Consider the following 21,091-nt stretch of genomic DNA (forward strand, 5'->3'; position numbering starts at 1 on the left):
GAACTCCTTGTATGACCGCACAGCAGGACCTACCAGCAAGAAGGGGAAAGACAAACATTCTTAATGCATTTCTTAACACTTGTTACCATTCCGTTGTGTTGTGTTCTTGTTAAAAGCGTATCAAGTTACAGTACTTGTTCATTTTTAAGTGAATGGAAAGATACAAGCACGTTAGCAAAGAAAGTTTTGTCCAAATTCAGAGTTGTATAACCAATTTTAATTGTAAACATGGCACTACTCTGGGGGGTTGTTTTTTTTTTTTTTTGTAGCCTTGTCTTTTGATCTACTAATGTTCCCCTGCTACCTTTGTTTAAGATGTGCTAGTGGCAGTGCATTTGATTTTGACAGTGTTCCAAGCAAATTGTTTGCTTACAGTACTACATAAGATGTGATTTTGTGTTTTAGGAAGCAAATGCAAAGACTTTGCATGAAAGTTTTTGTCATTACAAAATCTCATTCAGAAGCCTGTGTTTCTTCTATTCAGTTTAAATAGAAGAAAAAAAAACAGGAAAGTACCCATAACTAGCCTTAATACACAATCCAACATAACGATCCAAGCCTCCTCAATCAAAATCATGTTAACAAGCACAGAGCCTTATACCTTTCACACCTGCCTGTAACAGGACTTGAACAGTTCAAAAATTTAGTAGCAATACTGTCTATTTGAAACAAGTCTGGGGAGGTGGGCAATTAACTCCTTCAGGCTCATTGAACAAGACATTTTGGTTTTGTTTTGTTTCTAAAAGTTCACTATTTGTATAATTTATTTGTAGTACTTGCTCACTTTGCATCTAAAACAATGGTCAAAACCATTCTGTTGAGCTATTCTAACCAAAATCAATCCCTACTAATTTATTCAACAGCTGTCAAGTTATTTCCTTTATATTGCGTACTCCATTGCATTTTTTTTGCCAGCCTTGGCTTTCTTTACTACCTTCTTTTTTCCTGTGTGCTTTCTTCACTTTCTCTTTTGTTTTTGATGCCACAGCACACTGAACAGCTCCTTCTGGGTCTGATCTCATTTAAGCTCTCTCTCAACACTGAATGTGTCACCTTTACACCTAAGTAACACAGAATTGCAGAAGTAACTCAGGTGGCTTTCACTGAGGTGTTTTTTTTTTTTCCCTGCCAAATCAGCAAGATGTTCATTATTGTATTTGCTAGTTAATTTTTCTACAATCCTTGTGACACTAATAGTGCTCAAGTGTTTTAATTCAGGAGGTTCCTGCCACGATTAACCATGGCTCCATATTTTTCCAGAATAAAGCATGTCCACAGTAATCTATAACTCCTTATAGGGCAACAGCTACATCTTCCCCACCAGATTTAAGCTAAGCTTGTTGCTTAAGCACATTCTAGCAGCTGACACCAAAGTCTATCAAACCTAATCCCTGGGGGCACCAAGACTAACATACACCAGCTTCAGGATCTTTTATCAAAATGTCAAGAACATATCTGCTTGAACAACCTGATGTTGTCAAGTTTCCAGATGCATGTGCCATCTCCTGGTCGGTAATATCACTACATGCAACTTAGAACATCTGATTCTTATAAACTTCTTTTCATCACCCTGATTTCAGACAGCAAAATTGACGTTCACCAGTTTCAAATGTCAAGTCTAAATGTGCTACTATGAATATATAATCATCAAAAGTGCAATGTGATAGCAAAAAGCTGTGCATAATGAGTCCTGTGGGAGGCTTAACCTCATAGAAAGACCATTAATTCAATACTTTAAAGAAGACTTCAACACTGATTTAAGCAAATGTAAACCAGGAAAGCTGGCACACAAAATTGTGTAGCTTCTTTTAGTAAAAAAAAGCAGTTTCCGTTTAAATTTATCTGTTCCAAATGGGTTGTCTGTGTATGATAAGCAATATATTCTTCAATTTCAGTACACATGCATGTGCTAGGGAACACCAAACAGATACAGCCAAGCATCTGTAGTTGCTCTTCATATTTTCCCCAGAAAAGGCATAAGAACAAATGTAAGAATTTATCTTTGTCAAAGTTGTCATTAAAAAAAAAAAAGTGAACCGTTTTACAAAGAATGGGGATTAGGAGTCATTAACCACTTATACACTGAATTACAGCTGTCTCTTCCCTTTCACGTCTTCCAAAAATTTAGAAGATATAATGTAGCCATCTCTCTAAGAAACAGTACATAGACCTTTTTTGGTTGGTTTTTAATTTTTCAGAAAGGTGTGAAACATCTTTCACAGGCATGAAATTAGTTACATTAATACTTGCTCATTCCAAGCCACCAAAGATACTGTGAAAGAGATACAAACCGCAGACTTGAACAACCTCTGGTGGCACAAAAATGCAGGTTTTCAAAACTGGGGCCAGGTTGGCATTCATGGAAAAAATAAAGTTGGCAGATACATTCTGAGCAGTTTAGGAATGATTTTATGGTTCCAGTTAGCATACAGAACACACCAATCTACAGCTACTAAAATCACTGCTTTCATTACTTACACTGAACTTGAAGGAAGAAAACCAATCTAATTCTCTTCGTTTTCATTTTCAGTATCAAGCATCACAGCAGAACAATCACTGTTCAGTGTGACCTTGCCAGTAATAAGCCTGCAAAACTTCTCAAAAGTGCCACAGAGTTGATTTACTTTGGGAAAAGAAAAAATTTTTCTCAGAGGTATATAAACCACATTTCCACTGACGAATGGCTCCGTGCTTTTTTCAACAGCCAGCGTTTCAAAATCTTCTGAAGAACAGTTCACTGAACATTGCAGTTTCAATTTTCTCTCTGTAGGATCGTCATATTCTTCATATTCTGACAGTAAATGGTCCAGCAGACTTCGCTTAATGATTTCTGCTCTGAACATAACTTCACTGACCACTGCATTCTGCAGGTACTTCTCATCTTTAAGGCTCGGATACACTGCTTTGAAGACCTTTACAGCACGCAGGAACACACAGAACACTTATTATTATCATAGATTCAGACTGTAAAAGCTTGTCAAAAAAATTCCAGAATGCAAACATATTTTGATTCAATCCTGTTTCATTTTTTACATTTCCAAATACAGAAAAAGTACACAGTATGACTTGATTTCATGTGTTGCCACTGCAACAGCTGTTAGAAAAGTTAACAGAACCTAAAAATAATAATAATACTTATTATATAAGTATATATAAATACTTTTATAGTTATAATAACAGATCTTGTATTTGCAAGTTGTACTCATAGGCACAGCCAGGTAAAGCCCAGCAATTCCTTAATGCTTTTGATCCTTCCCTTACTTCTCCCATTCCTGATCATGAGACACTGGTGACAGTTTCCCAGATATGAAGGTTCTAAATTCTTCCAGAATCTGAGGTTGCAAATATGACTTTTGTTCTATTTTCAGAATCAATTGCAAGCATTTTGTCCTCAGATGCAGCAAACATTTAAAAAAAAAAAAAACAAAAAACAACCAACACTGTAACATCAAAATCAGTGAACGCGTTTTATACTGAGGTATTCTGTACTGTGAGGGTGGTGAGACATGGGAACAGGTTGCCCAGCAAGGTCTTCAATGCCCTCTCCCTGGAAGCACTGAAGGCCAGGCTGGATGGGGCTTTGAGCAACCTGGTCTAGAGGGAGTTGTCCCTGCCTATAGCAGGAGGTTGGAACTAGGTGATCTTAAAGGTCCCTTCCAACCCAAACCAGTCTATGATGCTATGAGTCTACATCTCAAGAGGTTAAAGAAATCAGGTAGACAACTTCATTCTCATTAGCTTACTGTTAAGTGCTTTTTACAAAACGCTACCAATGCTTCTGCTGAAGCATTCCCTAGAGGTGGTCAAGGCCAGATTGGATGGGGCCCTGGGCAATCTGGTCTAATATTAAATGGGGTGGCTGGTGGCCCTGCATATGGCAGGGGGGTTGGAGATTCATGATCCTTGAGGTTCCTTCCAACCCTGTGATTCTGTGAAGTTTGACTCTGTAACTATTTATTACCTTCTGATTAGATCTTTAACTGCTGATATATTTGCACAGAATGATAACAAAAATTTGACAGTCACATTTTTCATAAGAAACAAGATATAACATTCCCCTTGTTTAAACTCAAAGGGTATTGATGTCAAAACCCACTACATAAGATTCTATGACATATCATAATGAAAGCAATTTCCACTATATGGCAGTCACTTAAATTCATTTCGAGATTTGTCTGTAGAGCATTAAAGAGCACTTTACAATTCTCTTAAGGACAGTAACTGAGAGTAAAGATTCAAGTGCTCAGAACATCTTTATGGCTTGGAAACTACAAAAGACATTCCTTTAAAATTGAAATATATTTCACTTTACAGGATGCTTACTCCTGTATACTTAAGCAAGGAAGTGAAATGTTAAAATATGTTCAGTGAAATAATTTAAGGCCTTGTAAGTTTGGGAAAACAAAATATCAGTGTATGTCTGCATTATTACTTAACGCTAACTCTGAAGGCAAGTATCCTTTTGATTATACTACAAGGCATTTAGACACATTAGGTTTTGTGCAACATAGCACAACGCAGCGTTAGATAATAATCTTAGAAGGTAACCTGCTATCTCATTTTGGATTCTCATTTTCCCCCTCACCAACATAAGAGCACAGAAGCAAGTTGCTGAGACCAACGTCCCTCAGCTACACAGAATGACATATACCTAAAACGATCAGTCCAAGAAAGACTGAAAAACAAAAACCAACCAGATATACATAAACCTTTCAAACAAAACACAGACATTTTGTGCTTCAAAAAAAAAATAAAATAAAATAAAAAATCCCTACAAAAGTAAACCAAAATTGCCCATACACTACAGGATAAGAATTTATGCCTTTGTAAAAAGCCAGTATGGGTTACCTAAAAACACCGAGGTTAGGGTGTAACAGATGCTAGAGATCATGACCAACAGCAAACAGGTCCTGACAATCCCACTTCAGGAAAAGGTTTAAGGCAATATATTTGACAAGGCTGTGCAATTCTCCAAAATACACTCTTTCATACACGTGCTTTTTGTTTTGCATGTATCTGAAACAGGCTAAATCAGCATCAGCAATCTTTACAGCCTTGATAAAATAACAAAAGATTAGAGAAACAATTTTAGCATCAGAGTAACTGTAGCAAAGGAGAATCTTTATTATAGGGGTAATAGTCTGGTAAAATAAGAATTGTTATCCATGTTGCTAATTAGTAAATTATCTGGAAGGTAAGGGCCTTCATACAATTAAATACAAAAATCATGGACTCAGACACTTCTGAGCTGATTGGTGTGTGTTAACCAGAGCTAAGACCAGATAGCAACAGTAGACAACAGAAAGAACAGCTTCAGTGGCCGTCTGTATAAAGTCTTACATTATATTTGTCCTCCTAAATGAAGAAAAGGATACTTACAGTTTTGTAAGCTGCTTCAGTGGGTTTCTCACACGGCACAGGTTCTCTAGTTTGAGGATATTTTCTAACAAACACTCCTATTTGGGTACAGAACCCGACGTCTTCCATTCCTGCTGGGGGGTTCCCTACACCTGTGAATTCCACTGAGTAATCATAGCGTTGAGCAGTATCTTGAGCCCTAAGATAGATAACATGTTCTGATCTTACCACATACTCAGTCTTTTCATGTGATAAAGATGCACTCTCACAGATGAGAGAACATGCCTGAAGATAAGCACTGTAAAAGCTTTTGCTGGATCACGGCGATGATCATATTCCTACGAAGCCTGAATCATTTACAGTCACAAATTTAGGCAACCAGAAATTACTGTTATATCTCACACAATACTCTCATGTTTATGAGTTTTGCTAAAATTCTTCCATTGTGCCATGATTCAGTAAACCATACTTAACTTTTGTCAACACACTCTGCTACTGGACTTACTATTTCATAAACCTGCTTGCATATTCTTACAGAAAGATCCAGAGTAATCAAGCACTTTGGTTACACGCCATACATTACTGAGCACACTTTTAGATTTACATGAAACTTTTGCACAGCAGGGCAATATTATGAGAAAATGCTTATTTTTAATACTTCACACTTCAAATGCATTAACTGTAGTAACGATGTATAAAAAACAAAAGTTGTAAGTATTTTTCCCAAAGCAGTTAAAGAAAAAGCAAACCAACTTATCACAAAACACAAAACCAAGAGAACGTGCTTAACTACATGGAACAGCAAAGCAACAATTCACCAAATAGGTTGGCATGAAACTCTTGACAGCAAATCACACGCACAAACCTCTGTGAACATGTTTAGCCATTCCACTTTCCCAATACTTAGTATTCAAAGCTGTCTGCATATGATATTTAGTAAACTCACCAACTTTGAAACTGTGCTCGGTCCCATTCAAATTTGTGGTCTGGATGCCTGAAAACAGTCACTCCTGGAAGCAGTGTGTTAAATTCTGAATTTGGAGTACTGATCACAACCATGCTTGGAGCCATGAAACCAAACACCACTTCAGGAAACTTCTCTAGTTCTGATTCTTGCAGGTGCTCTATTCTATAAAGGTAAGTTTACACATCTGTAAGAAGACGTAACTGCATTTTAACTTTCTTAACTTTCTGTTTGTTAAAAATAAACAACACACATCTGTACTTTTTACTTTTAAGTGTAGGTCTGGAACATTAGCATAGCTGACTGGCAACTTCAACTTTTTTTTTTGTCTTAGAAGACCTCCTCTTACATTTTAACTCCTTCATGCATCTCCTTTTGCTACCACATGGTAGCACCACTTAAGTTCTAATTAAAGTTAATTTTGACAGAACTTAGAAAATGCTACATTTTGCTTCTCTGATTAAGAGGCTTGATCAAGTATCTTTGGAGTACAGACAAAATTCTAAAGTAAATCCTGATGAGTTCAGAAAAATCTGGTGTTGGTCTAATACTCACAGTTCAATGCATGTTACCAAGTCAAAACCAAGCATGCAAGGATCTTTATGAGCAACTGAGCCTTGATGCAAAGTCACAGTTAAGGATCGCTCAGATGGCTCCAAATAATCAGCAGGAAGAGGAGTTAACCTGTGCCTTCAAAAAACAACCAAAACAAAAGGTTTAAAAGCATAATACCACAAAAAGGACGTTAGGACAGATAAATTTTGCATGCAACTCTACTAGCAAATACCCTACTTAGATACTTAACTCCAAAAGTGAAGTCATTTTACAGGGAAAAAAAAAATCCTAATACACATCTTTTTTATAGTCAGTTCAATAGGATGCAAAGTGCAGAGTTGATCCAACAGTTGTCCTTCTCCTTTACAAAAATTTACACTATTTTTAAGACACCCAAAGAAGGTACTGTAAATTCTGATAGTAGCTTAACTCTAGAAATGCAATACTTCTGTTTTACACATGCTTTACAGAGTCTGGGGAGAAGTTATGAAGTATAAACCTTTTTTCAAATAAATGAGATTGAAAACTAAAATATATAAGCAAAATTTGATCTGAAAAACTACACTGGTCAAAATGCAAATCAACACTACACTTAAAAAGGCTAGTTTTCTTCATTCTTGAGAAAGAGCAAATGACAATATCAGCATCTATAAACTACATATTTACTGAAGCCATATTAAGCTTTCAGTTCAAATTAGCTTTGAAGAGAGACTTCGGTGGTCTGGCCTCTTCTCCCAGGCAAATAGTAGGACCCGAGGAAATGGCAAGAAGTTATACCAGAGGAGGTTTAGGTTGGATATTAGGAGAAACTTTTTCTCTCAGAGGGTGGTCAGGCACTGGAATGGCTGCCCAGGGAGGTGGTGGAGTCGCCATCCCTGGCAGTGTTCAAGAGGCGCCTGGATGAGGAGCTACAAGAGATGGTTTAGTGCTTGTGGTACTGATAGGAATGGGAGGGTGGTTGAACTGGATGATCTTGCAGGTCGTTTCCAACCTTGTGATTCTGTGATTCTCTTCCAAATCTGCCCTGTGCTTCAGGGGCCACATGAGTTAGAAGTTGTAGAGCTTTCTTAATCACAAAACTGAGTCAACCTCCCATTTCAATAAGGTGATCAAAAATGAAGACCCATAAAATTAAGAGTTACACCCTCATTTCAAGGAGGATCAGACTTGCATACGACAGTAACGTCACATACAAGCATAAACTGAATAACAAACCATAGACAATGCTTCTATACCTTTACAAACAGCATATTTCTCAGAGGCAGACACCTTCAGGGCCATGACCCAGACATATGCTGCATTAGGTGATGTTACAGCCCAACAATTCCCCCAGGAAATCTGATTCAGCTGGCACTGTAACCAATTAATAATGGACTGCTCTACATTTGCCAACTGGTATTTCTGCATTTACCCTCATTTTGAAATTGTTATTAATAAATCGTGCCACTAGGTCAAATCAAACAAAAACCTTAAATTAAGACAATTTCAAAACTTACATTTTCTCTTTCATCACAGCTGCACAGATATCTAGCCCAGCTAACACTTCAACGCAACCACAGAATTTCAGCATCCAGAGAAGTGTACAGTCAGCACATCCTAAATCTGCCACCTGTAAAATAGATATTAGTAATAAAGAGCATTTGCATATTAAATGATTTGAGACTTCCATAAATATGTTCTGTATTTATAACAAAAAGATTTTAGTAATAAAATAATTAATAATCACAACTATTCAAGTGAACTAGACAAAGTTACAATGTATTTCAAAACATGAGAATTCTTCAAAATGTTTTGAAGTGGGGCAACCTTTTGATATTACAGCTATAAACAAGCAAATGTACAGCACCCCAGTAACTCTAGAGAACGTCTACGAAAGCGTATGCCCTCAAATAACAAAAGTGCAGGAGTGGTTGATGACCAGACCTTTAGGATGGAGAAAAGTTGGTCTATCATAACTCTACACTCTGAACTTCTCAATTAAGAGCATCCATGTGAGGAATGATGTAAATCCGATACTGTACACAAACCTGAAAGCTCTAGAAGTTTAAAAACAAAACAAAAAAACACCACAGTGACAGACAATTGATCCAAAATCCTCACTGTCAAATCAAGACCAGAATGCTACCTGCTCTCCTGGATAGGCTAAGACATGTTTTCTTCTCTGTATTTTCCTACTGCCCATAAATTTACAATAAATTATATTCATGCCTGAGAAACATCATCAAATGTCTCTTAAAGCAATTTGTTTTTAACAGTAGCTTCTCCAGTAGCATTGATATCTAATTAGGTCACCAGATTATCTAATCATTTCCTGCACTCTAGAGGTACCTAATATTAGCTTTTTTTTTTTTTACATTTATAATACAAGAAGACAAAACATACCAACCTTTTTTGGTTTGTATTTCCTCACTAAATCTTTAACAAACTCATAGCGTTGTTTGTATAATGGTGGTGTGAATTTAATCTCGCCAGTAAACTGCCTTCCTTCAAAGTCTTTACCCATAGTATTTCAGTAAGCCTAAAAATACAGAAGTTAACTCATTATTTTAAGTACTCTACATCACATCAAAGTTTAGAATTGGCTATCGTCAGCAGTGCTCAAGTCTCAGTTAAGGAGAGAAAGATCTGATCGCTAGCATTAGCAAAAAAAAAAGGCATTAACAAAATTGTGCCATAAGTACTTCATGTGCAACTGCTGAATCACAGCCTGAACCACTAATTGAGCACGTGGGAAAGGACGCGGTCAGCCCTGGAAGCACAGGTGAAGGCAATTCAGCCGTCAGTGTGGCCGGAAGAAGTGGAGCCTGGCTGCACTTCTCTTAGGTCTCATTTAAGGGCTGACTGCCCTTTCTGGAGACCTTCTTGGCGAAGCTTTTCCTTGCAAACCTTGAATCTTTTGATAGGAGTGTAATCTTCCTTTATAGTATCTATCTTGCCATTTCTTCTATTATCACAGCTTTATTGTAATACCTTTCCTATTATACTTACCTGTCCAATTGCTACAGTATGCAACCTTTTTAGTAAGACCATTTTTACTTGCATACAACTCTATCCTAAATTATGCTTGCATTATGTTGACATAACTACAACTTTACCTTGCATTGCTTTTCCAGCAAGTACAGAACAATAGTTTCTCACTCACATAGCTGTTTCCTTTTTACTCATCTATGATTTGATTTCTCTTACTATTCAGATGGTTGTGTGTGCATGGCTCCCTGTGAATTCTGCAACACAGAGAGCAGCAAGAGATGCCTGGAAAAGCATTATGTCACTGAAGAGGACTGGTTTTGCCAGGCTTAAGCTTTATGATAACATAGCACTAGAGTCACAACCATCAGCCCACCTCCAACTCTCACATCTTGCAAAAGCAACCGTGTTTCAGCACATGAGAACACTTAACAAGCAGTAATTCCCACTAGACCTAAGAACAAGGCCCTGGTGAATGAGAAACACGATGCAGGGAACCTGCTGGCTGGAGAGCCTGTGTAGGAACTGGCTGCAGGCACACTCCTCAGCTGCCTCCTGCCTTCTCAGCCCCTGTTTCCACTGCCAGAAAACACTGCAGTCTTAGAGGAAAGCTGAATCCCACTGTAATTCAAGAGCTAAGAATCAAATGGCACTCAGAGGATGTTTTATGACCAAACACTGTCACTGTTCTCCTTACCTTCAACTAATAGATTAGGCCTGTTCTGGAAATCTGAAATAAACTGTGTGAATGAGAAGTGGGCTCTTACACATCACTATCATCTTCCTTTTTTACATTACTTATATTTCCTTACTTTTTGCCAGTCAAAAGCACTTCCTCCTTGCTGTTTTTTTTTGCTTTTGCTCTGATTCTGTCTGAAGACAAGCTTGGGTACCTAGGAAAAGAAAAACCAGTTTGAGGTGAGGGGATCAACAGGTTTTAGATAAGTGTACTGAAGTTTGTCGCACCAGTGAAGACTGTTTCACAAAAATGTGAACTTACAGAGGAAGAACATTGAGTTTTTGGAACATATTGACTAAATGTTCCAACAGGAAAAGAGAAATATGTGAATAAACAATTTGGGTTATATAAGTGATAACAAGCACAGGCTGTCTTCAAGTGATTATGCAAGAGAAGTTAAAGCTAAACAAGATAAAAAAAATCTTTCGAAATGAAGTTGTGACCCTAGCTCGCTGTGTGCAGAACACGATTATTCATTGCTGTTACTGCATTACTCATTTTGCATTTTATTTTTTTTTCTCAATTTTTTGTAAGATTAAGTGCGCATTTACTGGTGAGCAACAACGATAAGGGCAGCAGAGCGCTGTGGTGAGTCAGGGCGGTGCTGCACGCTGTGGAAAGCAGGCCGATGTGAGCTGGCGGTGTTCCTGGTAGAAAAGTGCGGCCGGATCGCACGGCCAGCACGTGGGAGAAGCCGCCTGCTGTCACGGCGCGACAGCAACTCCCTTTAAGCTAACGGTGCAGACACCACGTGAAGGCAGACTACGAGTCCGGGGAGATGAGCTGCTCTTCCTAAGGTCTGACCATTCAACTGCTTTCAGAAAGGCGCGTTCGCCCGCAGCTCAGCCGGCAGGCGACGGCTCCCGCTTAGCGCCCGGCCCGCCCTCACCAACGGATCGCGCACGCGGCGGCAGGGCGGGCTTTCGGCCACCGGCAGGCGTATGCGCGACGCGTTCGGCGTTCGCAGGGCGCGGGCGGTAACCCGGTGCCGTCGGCCGCCTGCCCGCCGCGAGGCTGCCGGACGGGACTCGCTAAGCCTTTCTTTCGCGCCGCAAGGCGGCGGCGCTCCCCGCCTCCTGCCAGGCGGCTCAGGCCGGGCCCTTCCTCGCGCGGCTGAGCGCAGGCGCACGGCTGCGCTTCCCCGCGGGGATTGGCCGGCTCGGCCCCGGAAAGCGCGGCCGTCACTTCCGCCGGGGCCGCCATCTTGTCGGCAGTTGGCGGAGGCAGCGCCCGACCCGGCAGCCCGCGCTCCGTTGTGGCGCGGCCGTTCGTCCGCCTCGTAGGCCGCGTGCCGCCGCCCCTCCGCGGGCCCCGCCGCCATGGCCAACAACGGCCCCGCCGTCGGCGCCGGTAACTGCCAGGGGCAGCAGGCGGTCCAGCACCAGCCCGGCGCGGTGCCGCCGGCCCAGCAGCAGCTGCAGAGCGGAGCTCCCAAGCCGGCGGCCTCGGGCAAGCAGGGCAACGTGCTGCCGCTGTGGGGGAACGAGAAGACCATGAACCTCAACCCCATGATCCTCACCAACATCCTCTCGTCGCCCTACTTCAAGGTGCAGCTCTACGAGCTCAAAACGTACCACGAAGTGGTGGACGAGATCTACTTCAAGGTGAGGCTGCGGGCCGCGGCCTGGGCTCCGCGGGGCGCTGCTGGCGCCTGCCCCGAACCGCCCGGCCGCGACGGCTCGGAGCGGGTGGGCGGGGACTGCGGCCTTCGCCTTCTGCTTTCCTGCGGGGTCCTCCTCCTTTATCCACTGGGAGGGATGGCAACGCGTCTCTTATTGCTTAGTTAGAGGGTTCGAGATCTCTGTCTTTCTGAAGAAACGCCTCTCCCGTTCGTTTAGCGTTGGGGAGTTGCGAGTTTGCTTTGAGATGGGCAGTTGGAGTCAGGGCAGAGGGCGTGAAATGGCCGTCCGAGGGCTGTGCTCTGAGACGGAGGGTGGGGAGGGGACCCGCGCTGCGTGCCGCCCCTGAAGACAAACGAGCAGCCTCTGCAGCCCGGGAGCCGCCAGCCCCGTATGGCTGCGCCAAAGACATGGCCCTGGGTGTGGGTGGCTGCGAGGGGAGCTGGCCTGTGGCTCTTTCCCGATTAGAGCTTAGTACTTCCTCACCAGTCTTCTTCCCGGTCAAAAACGAGTTAGTTATGGCGCTGCTCGTGGCCCCGGGTTGGATGTGCTGGGAAGAGACCTGCATCAGTGCGCCCACGGGTCAGTTCTTGTTTTGTTAGCGGGATTGACCGTTCTCCCAGGTTGAGGTATGCGTAATTAATGCTCATCAGCACAGCTTCGGTTGTTCCGATAGCGAGAGCACAACTCAGATATTTTCGGCTGCAGTTATCAGCCAGCTGTATTTGGGAGATTATAAGGATATTTTTCTCAGGTACGTTTGGACTGCTTGGTAACATTACTGTGTCACTAAGCTGATTGTAGTACTAAACTAGTCACTAAACTGATTTTTAGTCTTCAGAGGAAAAATAAAGTAGCCGTTTAACCCCGGAGTAAGTCAAGTCACTGTAACTGGAAATAACTCTGCAGAAGTGTTTTGAAATATTTGGCATTGTTTGCCCATACTTACAAGGGTAGTGTGCTTTTCCTCTCCACGGTGATGCTTTTCTGCTTGACCTGTGGTGTTGTGAACAGATTTCTGATTTCTTCTAGTACTTGGAGTTGGAGTCTGTTTACCATTTGCTGCATGTGAAAGAAAAACCATGTTCTATCAGAACAAAAAGCAGCAAAGTTTATTTTTGCAAATGAAGTCAGGAACTGAAAAACTGATAGATATTTGGAGTACATTGGAGAACATGCATGTATTACATGGATCTTTTCAGATGCAGTCCAAAAAAACCAGTTGATGTGATTAATCTTTGTATTGGTAGAGTTCAACTGCAGTAGTTCAGCTAGTTCTGTGTTAGTGTTTCATTTTTTAAATGGCTTCATCTTAAATTGGAGAGGAGTGTTGACATATAATTAAAAGTCAACTTATTAATCCAGTGTAAATAAAGTTTGTCTACTGAGCTTGACAGTTATTTTTCCTTACAAATAAACTCTAAAGGGAAAACTCAGATCCTTACTTACTCATGTGTGATAGATATGAAGAAGATGGTCTGATGGTGAAGGTACTTCAATGATATTTAGAAGGTCTTAATTTTGTTCATATTTTAAGGTTCCTGAGTAATGTTGAGTAATTGCTGACCTTTTTTTTTTTTGTCTTTTTGGAGGCATGCAATATCTGCCATACACTTTCATGTGTGTTTGTTTTGGGAATATGATTAAGCAGCTCATTTCAAAAATTCAAGAATTTAGAATCTTGGAGTCTCAGGACGAATGTTCTGACTTGACACAGGCAGCTAACCATAGGGCTTCTTGTTGAACATACAGATTCTTTGTAGATATTTGAATTAATTCACAAATAGCTTAAGTCCAGTTTGTTTTAGCTCTGGACTGGTGAAGAAGGTGACTTCCTCTTTCTTCCTTTTTGATTTTATGTCCTTATGCATGTTTTCAGCTTCATGTACTCTGTGTGCTTCCAGACAAGAGCAGCGCATGTGGTAGACTTTGTCAGATTAAAACTTTAAGTATTCTTTTCTGAAATAAGTATTATTTCTGGGGCTTTTTTATTCATGTCTGTGGAAAAAACAGCGTGCTTATATTGAAAAATTAGAAGCTGCTGTTGCGATAATGTCATATTTGATCCTTTAACTAAAGTACTTCTATCTCCCGTGAGAGGCTAAAACAAATAGTGGGAAGGATATACACTCTTATTTATGTAATATTTCTGAAATTTGCTGACAATGCTGTAATATGGAAACCTGTGGTGGATTTTCCCCAGTATTGTTTTCTTATGTTTAGCATTTGGCAAAGACAGTAACAGTCAAAAACAGTCAAGCCTCTTCTTTCATCCCATGTTACATCTCTGATTTCAAGTAATTGTTTATGTGTCTGGTTTCATTTCATACTCTGGTAGAGTTTTAATACCTGAATGGCAGTACAGCTTGGCCACTAGCACACAGTCCCATGTAGCACTGCCGAATTTTTGTCTTATTTTTTTTTAAGTTGATGTCTTTAGGAGATGTCATTCATTGACCCAGATGTTATTCCTCTGAATTTCAAATGCAGCGTGGGCAGTTTGTGACTCTTACTGTCATCTGTAGGGAATGATGTTAATGACGTTTGTACACTCATCTCAAAGTGCATCTCAAAAGATTTGAATTGGGCAAGTTTTACTCTTTATTACCTATGAGCCATTTTAAGAACATCACTGCAGTTTACAGGGAAAATAACACTGGCTTTTAAAGTGTTTGCAGTATCAAATATAAGATGCTTTCTTTGGCGTGTTCATTTTTAACTCTGTGATTTTGGGTAATGTAATTTAAAAAGCCAAATGCTTTGTTTTAGAGACAAAGCAGACTTGATCTTGAGTTTCTGATAAGACAAGCTGATCAAGAGTGATTTAGGCAATCCATTGTTTAAATCGAATCTGTATACATAGCTAAACATTATGGATGTTTATAATTGTTCCTTTTTTCTTTGATTTTCCCTTCCCTGCCCTTTCAGGTTACGCATGTTGAACCATGGGAAAAGGGGAGCAGAAAAACAGCAGGCCAGACAGGAATGTGTGGAGGGGTAAGTAGAAGTACGTGCTGCCTTAAGTTTTTCTGTTTCTGGTAGAACAAAGTTTCCAAGCATAGCTCAGATTTGCTTTTATGTTAGCTCAGTTACTACATGTAAAAGTATTTATTACAAAGAGTTGATATATTCCCCTTGCTTCCAAAGGAGATGAAACTGTGGAGGCAAGTAGCATTACTTTTTTCACATCGTCCTGTTAATAGATTTAGAGTTAGCCTGTATTAGTGATGGTGTTTGTTTGTTCCCGTTAACTTCCTGGTTGTCACTAACATTTTGTTCTTTTAAAGGTACGTGGTGTTGGAACTGGAGGAATTGTGTCTACTGCCTTTTGTCTGCTCTATAAATTATTTACACTGAAGCTCACCCGTAAGCAAGTGATGGGCCTTATTACACATACGGACTCTCCATATATTAGAGCTCTTGGATTTATGTATATTAGGTAAGTGTTAATACAACCAGCTGATGGCTGATGTGATACGCAGAAGGCTGCATTAAAGTTTTTCCATTCTTTCTGTACTTAAAGGTACACACAGCCACCTACAGATCTATGGGACTGGTTTGAATCCTTCCTTGATGATGAAGAGGTATGTCGGCGAGGGTAATAATTTATTTTTTTTTGTTTCTTTCCATGTTACCACTTTAGAACTTAAAACTGTTTAATAAGATTTTCTGTAGTTTGATGCTACAAGTTTTTATTCTTGTAATTTCATTTATTAGTGCAGGAAACAGATCTGAGCTGGGACCTGGATCATTTTTCTTAGATTTCAAAGATATAATGAAATTTTCAATTGATCACTGTGTTATTTTTTTTTTTTAAATTATAACATCGTGCAAAACAAGTTGATGAAATCAGAATGTGGACAGTAAGCTTTATGAGTGCATTTTTTTAAAGAAAAAAATTATATTTAAGCTATAGTACGTGCTGAGAGTGCTGATTTTGCCTTTTACAAATATTGCTGGGACAGGGGAGTTGGTACTCGCATAGAAAGCAATGTTAGCCTAAAAAGAAATACCTAAGATCTCTGTAAATTTTGGAATATAAAGAGAATATTTTTTGGGAGGAGAAACAGCTGGATTTCTGCATTAAGTGGAGTTACTAACATTTTTGCTCCTAAGACAATGAAATGCATCATGAGGTGCTGACATGGGAATTTCACTGAAGCGGATGCTTTACTGTGCAGTAAGATAGGAGAGTGTCTTTGCTCCTGCTTACTGTCAGGAGAATCACAGTAGAAACCTGTGGATGAGGTTTTTAGGTACATCAAGGTGAATATTGACTGTTACATAGTGTTGCAATTTGTATTGGTGGAGCAGATTGTAAATGGTATCCTGGGTTTAAGAGTTGCACAGGAGGGATCCCTTGCGCTCTTCAGTGCGACAGTTGTCAAGTACTTCAAGAAAATTCAACTGATGTCCAAATGCCCGTATTAAGAAGCATTAATTATATCTATAACTGCAATACAGTGCATTTTTAAACAGTTTTCTTTCATGCCAAGTATCAAAAGCACTAAGCAAAGGAAAGTTATTTCAGGTAACCTTGTGCTATTGTACGTTTTTAACAGAAAACAAATTTACATTTTGATTATATAGCTGTTGATATCCTCATTCTCCCCTAGATGGTGCTACTAGGTAATGTAAGCTGTGTTATAACTTAAGAGTAAAATTGGGGCAGCATTGTTTTCAGGGTCTGATGAGTAGCTTGATTCCCTGGACAATAAACAAATCACAGATGTGATTCATTGTGCAGATCTTAACTGGTTTATTATTCAGAGTACCTATTTTAGTTCATATGCTTTAGTCCTTACAGTTCTTGGTTATCAGAGTGTATTTGTTTGTTGTTGTTTAAAATGATCCAGACTATTTTTTGAATTAGTGTTTGATTCCCAGCTCCTTTCAGTAGCATCGTGTTACCTAGGGAAAAATTGCTTGGGGCTGTTTTAAGTTGCTTAGCCCTAGTCAGACTCATTGGATGAAGTAAATTTATCTGTAAATTTAAACCTACCGGATTTTTTCCTCCAGTTCTAAAGTATGTGGAAGCACTTCATCTTTTGACATGCTGCTGTGAAAATGAAAGACTTCTCAGGATACACAGCTACTTTTCAAAATGTTTCTTACGTTTATTTTGTTAACTGTACGTACTCTCCAGGTGCTACGTTTAACTCATTTTTTTCTTCTTTAGATCTCTGCAGCGATTATATTTGGAAATACTGTATATCTGAACACTTAAATGTGTGTGAGTGCAAGCAGTTTTACATTTAGATTTTCTCTTCCTGTTTAGATAACAAATCTCACTTTCCTTGTGTGCTTGCACTATAGGTTTGGGACTGACAATAGCTGACTAACATGTCCTGAGCTGTGAGAGGGCATAGCAAGAAGGCCTTCATGCGGTAATGACCCTTTTCAGAGACAATGGTCATCATGGATTATGCGTTTCCAATTATTTGTTCATTTATTTATTTTTTTACATATTTCTAAATTAGAAACCTCACTGCTTCATGGCAGTTGGTTTGCTATTGCTTCCAATATTGTTAGGATGCCATTTTGTACTACAGATTTTTCTATGATCATTTTTAGACAGGCAATGATATCGTTCTTAAGTGATTTAGGCCACAGGGTTGGGTATGATGTTATGCAGTTGTGCATCCACAAAATGAAGTATTAAATGTCGTTTCAGAGAACTTCTCAACTTTGTGGCATTTATATAAAATACAAGATCATACTGTATAACCGGACTGTGTAAGGGGATTTTGTGTTAATCTCTGCACTGACGGTCCCTTAGCATCCAGATGGTGCAGGATTAGTATGTTCCTGCATGCACATGTACTAAGTCCCACTCCCTGTCTGTAACATACTGCCAAATGCAAAGGGTGCGGAGTTAAGAGTTTTTCTAAGGAAATATATTAGAATAAAAGACAAGTAAACTTACATAATCATGAGACTTCAAGAGGGCAGTAATGTAGCAGCATTTTTTCTTAAATAATTAAAGAGTATTTTTGACCATCAGGATATTTTCTGTTTGTATTTTATAGGACTTGGATGTGAAGGCCGGTGGAGGCTGCGTCATGACCATTGGGGAGATGCTTCGTTCCTTCCTCACTAAGCTTGAATGGTTTTCCACATTGTTTCCAAGAATTCCTGTGCCAGTCCAGAAGACTATTGATCAGCAAATTAAAAGCAGACCAAGAAAAATTAAAAAAGATGGCAAGGAGGGAATGGAAGAAATAGACCGGCATACAGAACGTAGACGTTCAAGGTTGTATATACGTCACTTTGTAAATAAAGGTCGAAAGTTTATTGTTGAGGGACTTCCTATGAAGAACTAAGTAATCTTTTAGTAAGATGGCTTTTAGGGCAAATAGTTTATGGAAGTTCATGGATAAAATCTGACAGTACTGCTCTCTTGTAGGCTACCTGTATTTAAGATGAAATACACGCTGTGTATGTAAAGCTAGATCTATTGTAGAGTAGATAGGTTCCCTTTACTTGGTAAACTGTTGTTTCATATTGAATACCCTTTATTTTAAAAGGTCTCCAAGACGATCCATCAGTCCCAGGAGGTCTCCCAGAAGATCCAGAAGCAGAAGTCATCATCGCGAAGCCCATGGGTCATCTAGTTTTGATAGAGAACTTGAAAGAGAAAGAGAACGTCAGCGATTGGAACGTGAAGCTAAAGAGAGAGAAAAAGAGAGGCGTAGGTCTCGAAGTTCTGATCGTGCACTAGAAAGGAGACGAAGCAGAAGCAGGGAACGATATAGAAGCCGTAGTCGAAGTCGTGACAGGAAAGGAGACAGAAGAGACAGGGATAGGGAGCGAGAGAAAGAAAATGAACGCAGCCGGAAAAAAGAGAGAGATTATGATAAGGATAGAGGTAGTGAGAGAGAAAAAGATAGTGATCGGTCTAGAGAAAGATCGAAAGAAAGGAAAAGTAAAGGTGACACAGAAGAGAGAAGACACAAGGATGACAAAGATGACAAGAAACACCGGGATGATAAGAGGGATTCCAAAAAAGAGAGAAAGCATAGCAGAAGTCGAAGCCGGGAAAGAAAGCATAGGAGTAGAAGCCGAAGTAAGAATACGGGCAAGCGCAGCAGAAGCAGGAGCAAAGAGAAATCAAGTAAGCATAAAGGTGAAAGCAAAGAGAAATCAAATAAACGAAGTAGAAGCAGAAGCAGGGGAAGAACAGATAGTGTTGAGAAGTCAAGAAAACGAGATCACAGTCCCAGTAAAGAAAGATCTAGAAAGCGTAGTAGAAGCAAAGAACGTTCCCACAAACATGATCACAGTGATAGCAAGGACCATTCGGACAAACACGATCGTCGAAGGAGCCAAAGTACAGAGCGAGAGAGCCAGGAAAAGCAACAGAAAAACAAAGATGAGACTGTGTGAACTCTTTAAGAAGTGGATCACATTGAATCCTATAAATGTTTGATTAAATCCTGCTTATTTTTTCTTAAAGTTGAAATTGTGCAGTAGTTGATGAGCATTCTTCTCCAACCTCCCTCTAGGCTGCAGATTGTCATTTCCTATTCTGGGTAGGGAAGTGCCTTTGTAAACCCATTCAATACATTGACGGTTTCAAAACCATTTGTTTAGTTTAATTTGTAATCCAGAGATTGTTGCATTTTTATTGTTCAGATGTTTCTGAAATGTACAGTCTGTACATATGTCCTGAAAATGTTTTAATTCCTTTGGCGTGGTTGCCATGTTGGTTAAATTTGTATGAGGCAATAAACTGCCACTAATTCTACTTTCGTTTTGTAGATGTGGAATTATGGTTTGTATTATCCTGAAGTTAGCGTGGCTGTGCTTCACATAATAGCATGGCTTTTTAGGGATGGACCTTGAGTGTGTATAATAGCTGAGATATTTATGTGCATACGATGTACATGGAGGGCTGCAGATTTAGAGTAACACTTATGTCCACTATACCTGCTGTTTTCAAAAACTTCTAAAATGTTTTTTGTTGATTACCATTGGTGTCAAGTTGGGAGTGGAATTCTGAGGAGACAGTAGTTTAGATGCAAATTTTTAGTTTATAATGGGCTTTTTTAGGACAGGATTCTTTAGAAAGGCTACCTCAGGCAAACACTGTAAAGGTTGATGGGTGAGTACTGTAGCCATCTATGCATTTTGTCTGGGAGAAAAAAATACGTAAGGTTCTGATTTTGTTAAACACCATTTATCAATTTATGGTAATTTAATGTTGTTAATCGGCAGCTGCACTCTAAGTTCTGATAATCCTGAGCTAATGAAGGCATTTCACATGGGAAGAGGGAGGTAGGAAGAAGAAAATCATTTCAAAAGATTTCAGTTTCAAGCTTCCAAAGCATTTTTATAAGTGTAAACATTTAAAATAACAATTACCTGATAGTGTCCTTTTTTTAAGTCATATTTTCTACAGATAGTAAGATTGCAGTTTGTGCTGAACATTTCATCTGGCAGATTTTTCTTTTTAAACAGGTTGTTAGGAGCAAAAACCAAAATGCGTTATAGGAAAAAAAATCGTGTCATTAAAGTCCAGGTCTATTTGATAGATTATTCTGACTTGTATTCTAAGTGAGAAGAACCGTCTGGAATAAACTCTCAATTAATTCCTTTGTATTGGGTCTCAGCTTTTCCCTGCATGTTTATTGCCACTTGAAGAGTGTTTGTGTTCTGTGATCTTTCTTTTGAAGACAAAGTGACACTTCTACATAAAAACCCCAGTCTGATCATACTGTGTAATATTTCATGTGAGATGTGCAGAAAAACAGGTCTGTGTCAGCTGGAAAAGTAACCACAGTGGAGTATGAGGAAATGTTATGCCTTTTCCAAAAACCAAGAAGTCAATGCTAGTAATAACTGTCAGCTCAGCAGCAAAGCAAAAAAAAAAAAGAGGATGTTGAGTTC

The 21,091-nt window shown here is 39.6% G+C and overlaps 2 protein-coding genes across 7 annotated transcripts; one reads left to right on the forward strand and one right to left on the reverse strand.

The window, feature by feature from the left end:
- Window positions 1-74: 74 nt before the first annotated feature.
- HENMT1 (HEN methyltransferase 1) lies at window positions 75-11,686 on the reverse strand. 6 transcript variants are annotated; one of them, XM_048945920.1, is made up of 8 exons: window positions 11,473-11,686; window positions 10,657-10,737; window positions 9,264-9,395; window positions 8,374-8,486; window positions 6,878-7,012; window positions 6,305-6,487; window positions 5,380-5,557; window positions 78-2,912 (listed from the first exon to the last, which is right to left on the reverse strand). In XM_048945920.1, exons 3-8 carry the CDS (start codon window positions 9,378-9,380, stop codon window positions 2,505-2,507), a joined length of 1,134 nt encoding a protein of 377 aa, XP_048801877.1. In that variant the 5' UTR covers window positions 9,381-9,395; window positions 10,657-10,737; window positions 11,473-11,686; the 3' UTR covers window positions 78-2,504. The 6 variants fall into 6 exon arrangements, with proteins under 6 accessions (XP_048801881.1, XP_048801877.1, XP_048801875.1 ...); XM_048945918.1 differs by having other exon boundaries at window positions 11,135-11,686; XM_048945921.1 differs by lacking the exons at window positions 10,657-10,737; window positions 11,473-11,686 and adding an exon at window positions 10,542-10,636.
- A 99-nt stretch (window positions 11,687-11,785) lies between these two features.
- Window positions 11,786-20,803, forward strand: PRPF38B (pre-mRNA processing factor 38B). The gene is made up of 6 exons (XM_048945917.1): window positions 11,786-12,187; window positions 15,131-15,199; window positions 15,490-15,641; window positions 15,726-15,786; window positions 18,232-18,455; window positions 18,730-20,803. Exons 1-6 carry the CDS (start codon window positions 11,903-11,905, stop codon window positions 19,586-19,588), a joined length of 1,650 nt encoding a protein of 549 aa, XP_048801874.1. The 5' UTR covers window positions 11,786-11,902; the 3' UTR covers window positions 19,589-20,803.
- The last annotated feature ends 288 nt before the right edge of the window (window positions 20,804-21,091 follow it).

This window comes from Lagopus muta, chromosome 5, assembly GCF_023343835.1.
Source record: "Lagopus muta isolate bLagMut1 chromosome 5, bLagMut1 primary, whole genome shotgun sequence".
Classification (NCBI taxonomy): domain Eukaryota; kingdom Metazoa; phylum Chordata; class Aves; order Galliformes; family Phasianidae; genus Lagopus; species Lagopus muta.

Excerpts from the sequence above, each read along its gene's own strand:
- PRPF38B (XM_048945917.1), top strand. The coding sequence starts at position 11,903 with ATGGCCAACAACGGCCCCGCCGTCGGCGCCGGTAACTGCCAGGGGCAG. Across the intron at positions 12,188-15,130 it reads TGGACGAGATCTACTTCAAG|GTTACGCATGTTGAACCATG; the intron begins GTGAGGCTGCGG and ends CTGCCCTTTCAG. Across the intron at positions 18,456-18,729 it reads ACAGAACGTAGACGTTCAAG|GTCTCCAAGACGATCCATCA; the intron begins GTTGTATATACG and ends TTATTTTAAAAG.
- HENMT1 (XM_048945920.1), bottom strand. The coding sequence starts at position 9,380 with ATGGGTAAAGACTTTGAAGGAAGGCAGTTTACTGGCGAGATTAAATTC. Across the intron at positions 8,487-9,263 it reads GGAAATACAAACCAAAAAAG|GTGGCAGATTTAGGATGTGC; the intron begins GTTGGTATGTTT and ends TCTATTTTACAG. Across the intron at positions 6,488-6,877 it reads TTGGTAACATGCATTGAACT|AATAGAGCACCTGCAAGAAT; the intron begins GTGAGTATTAGA and ends TTACCTTTATAG.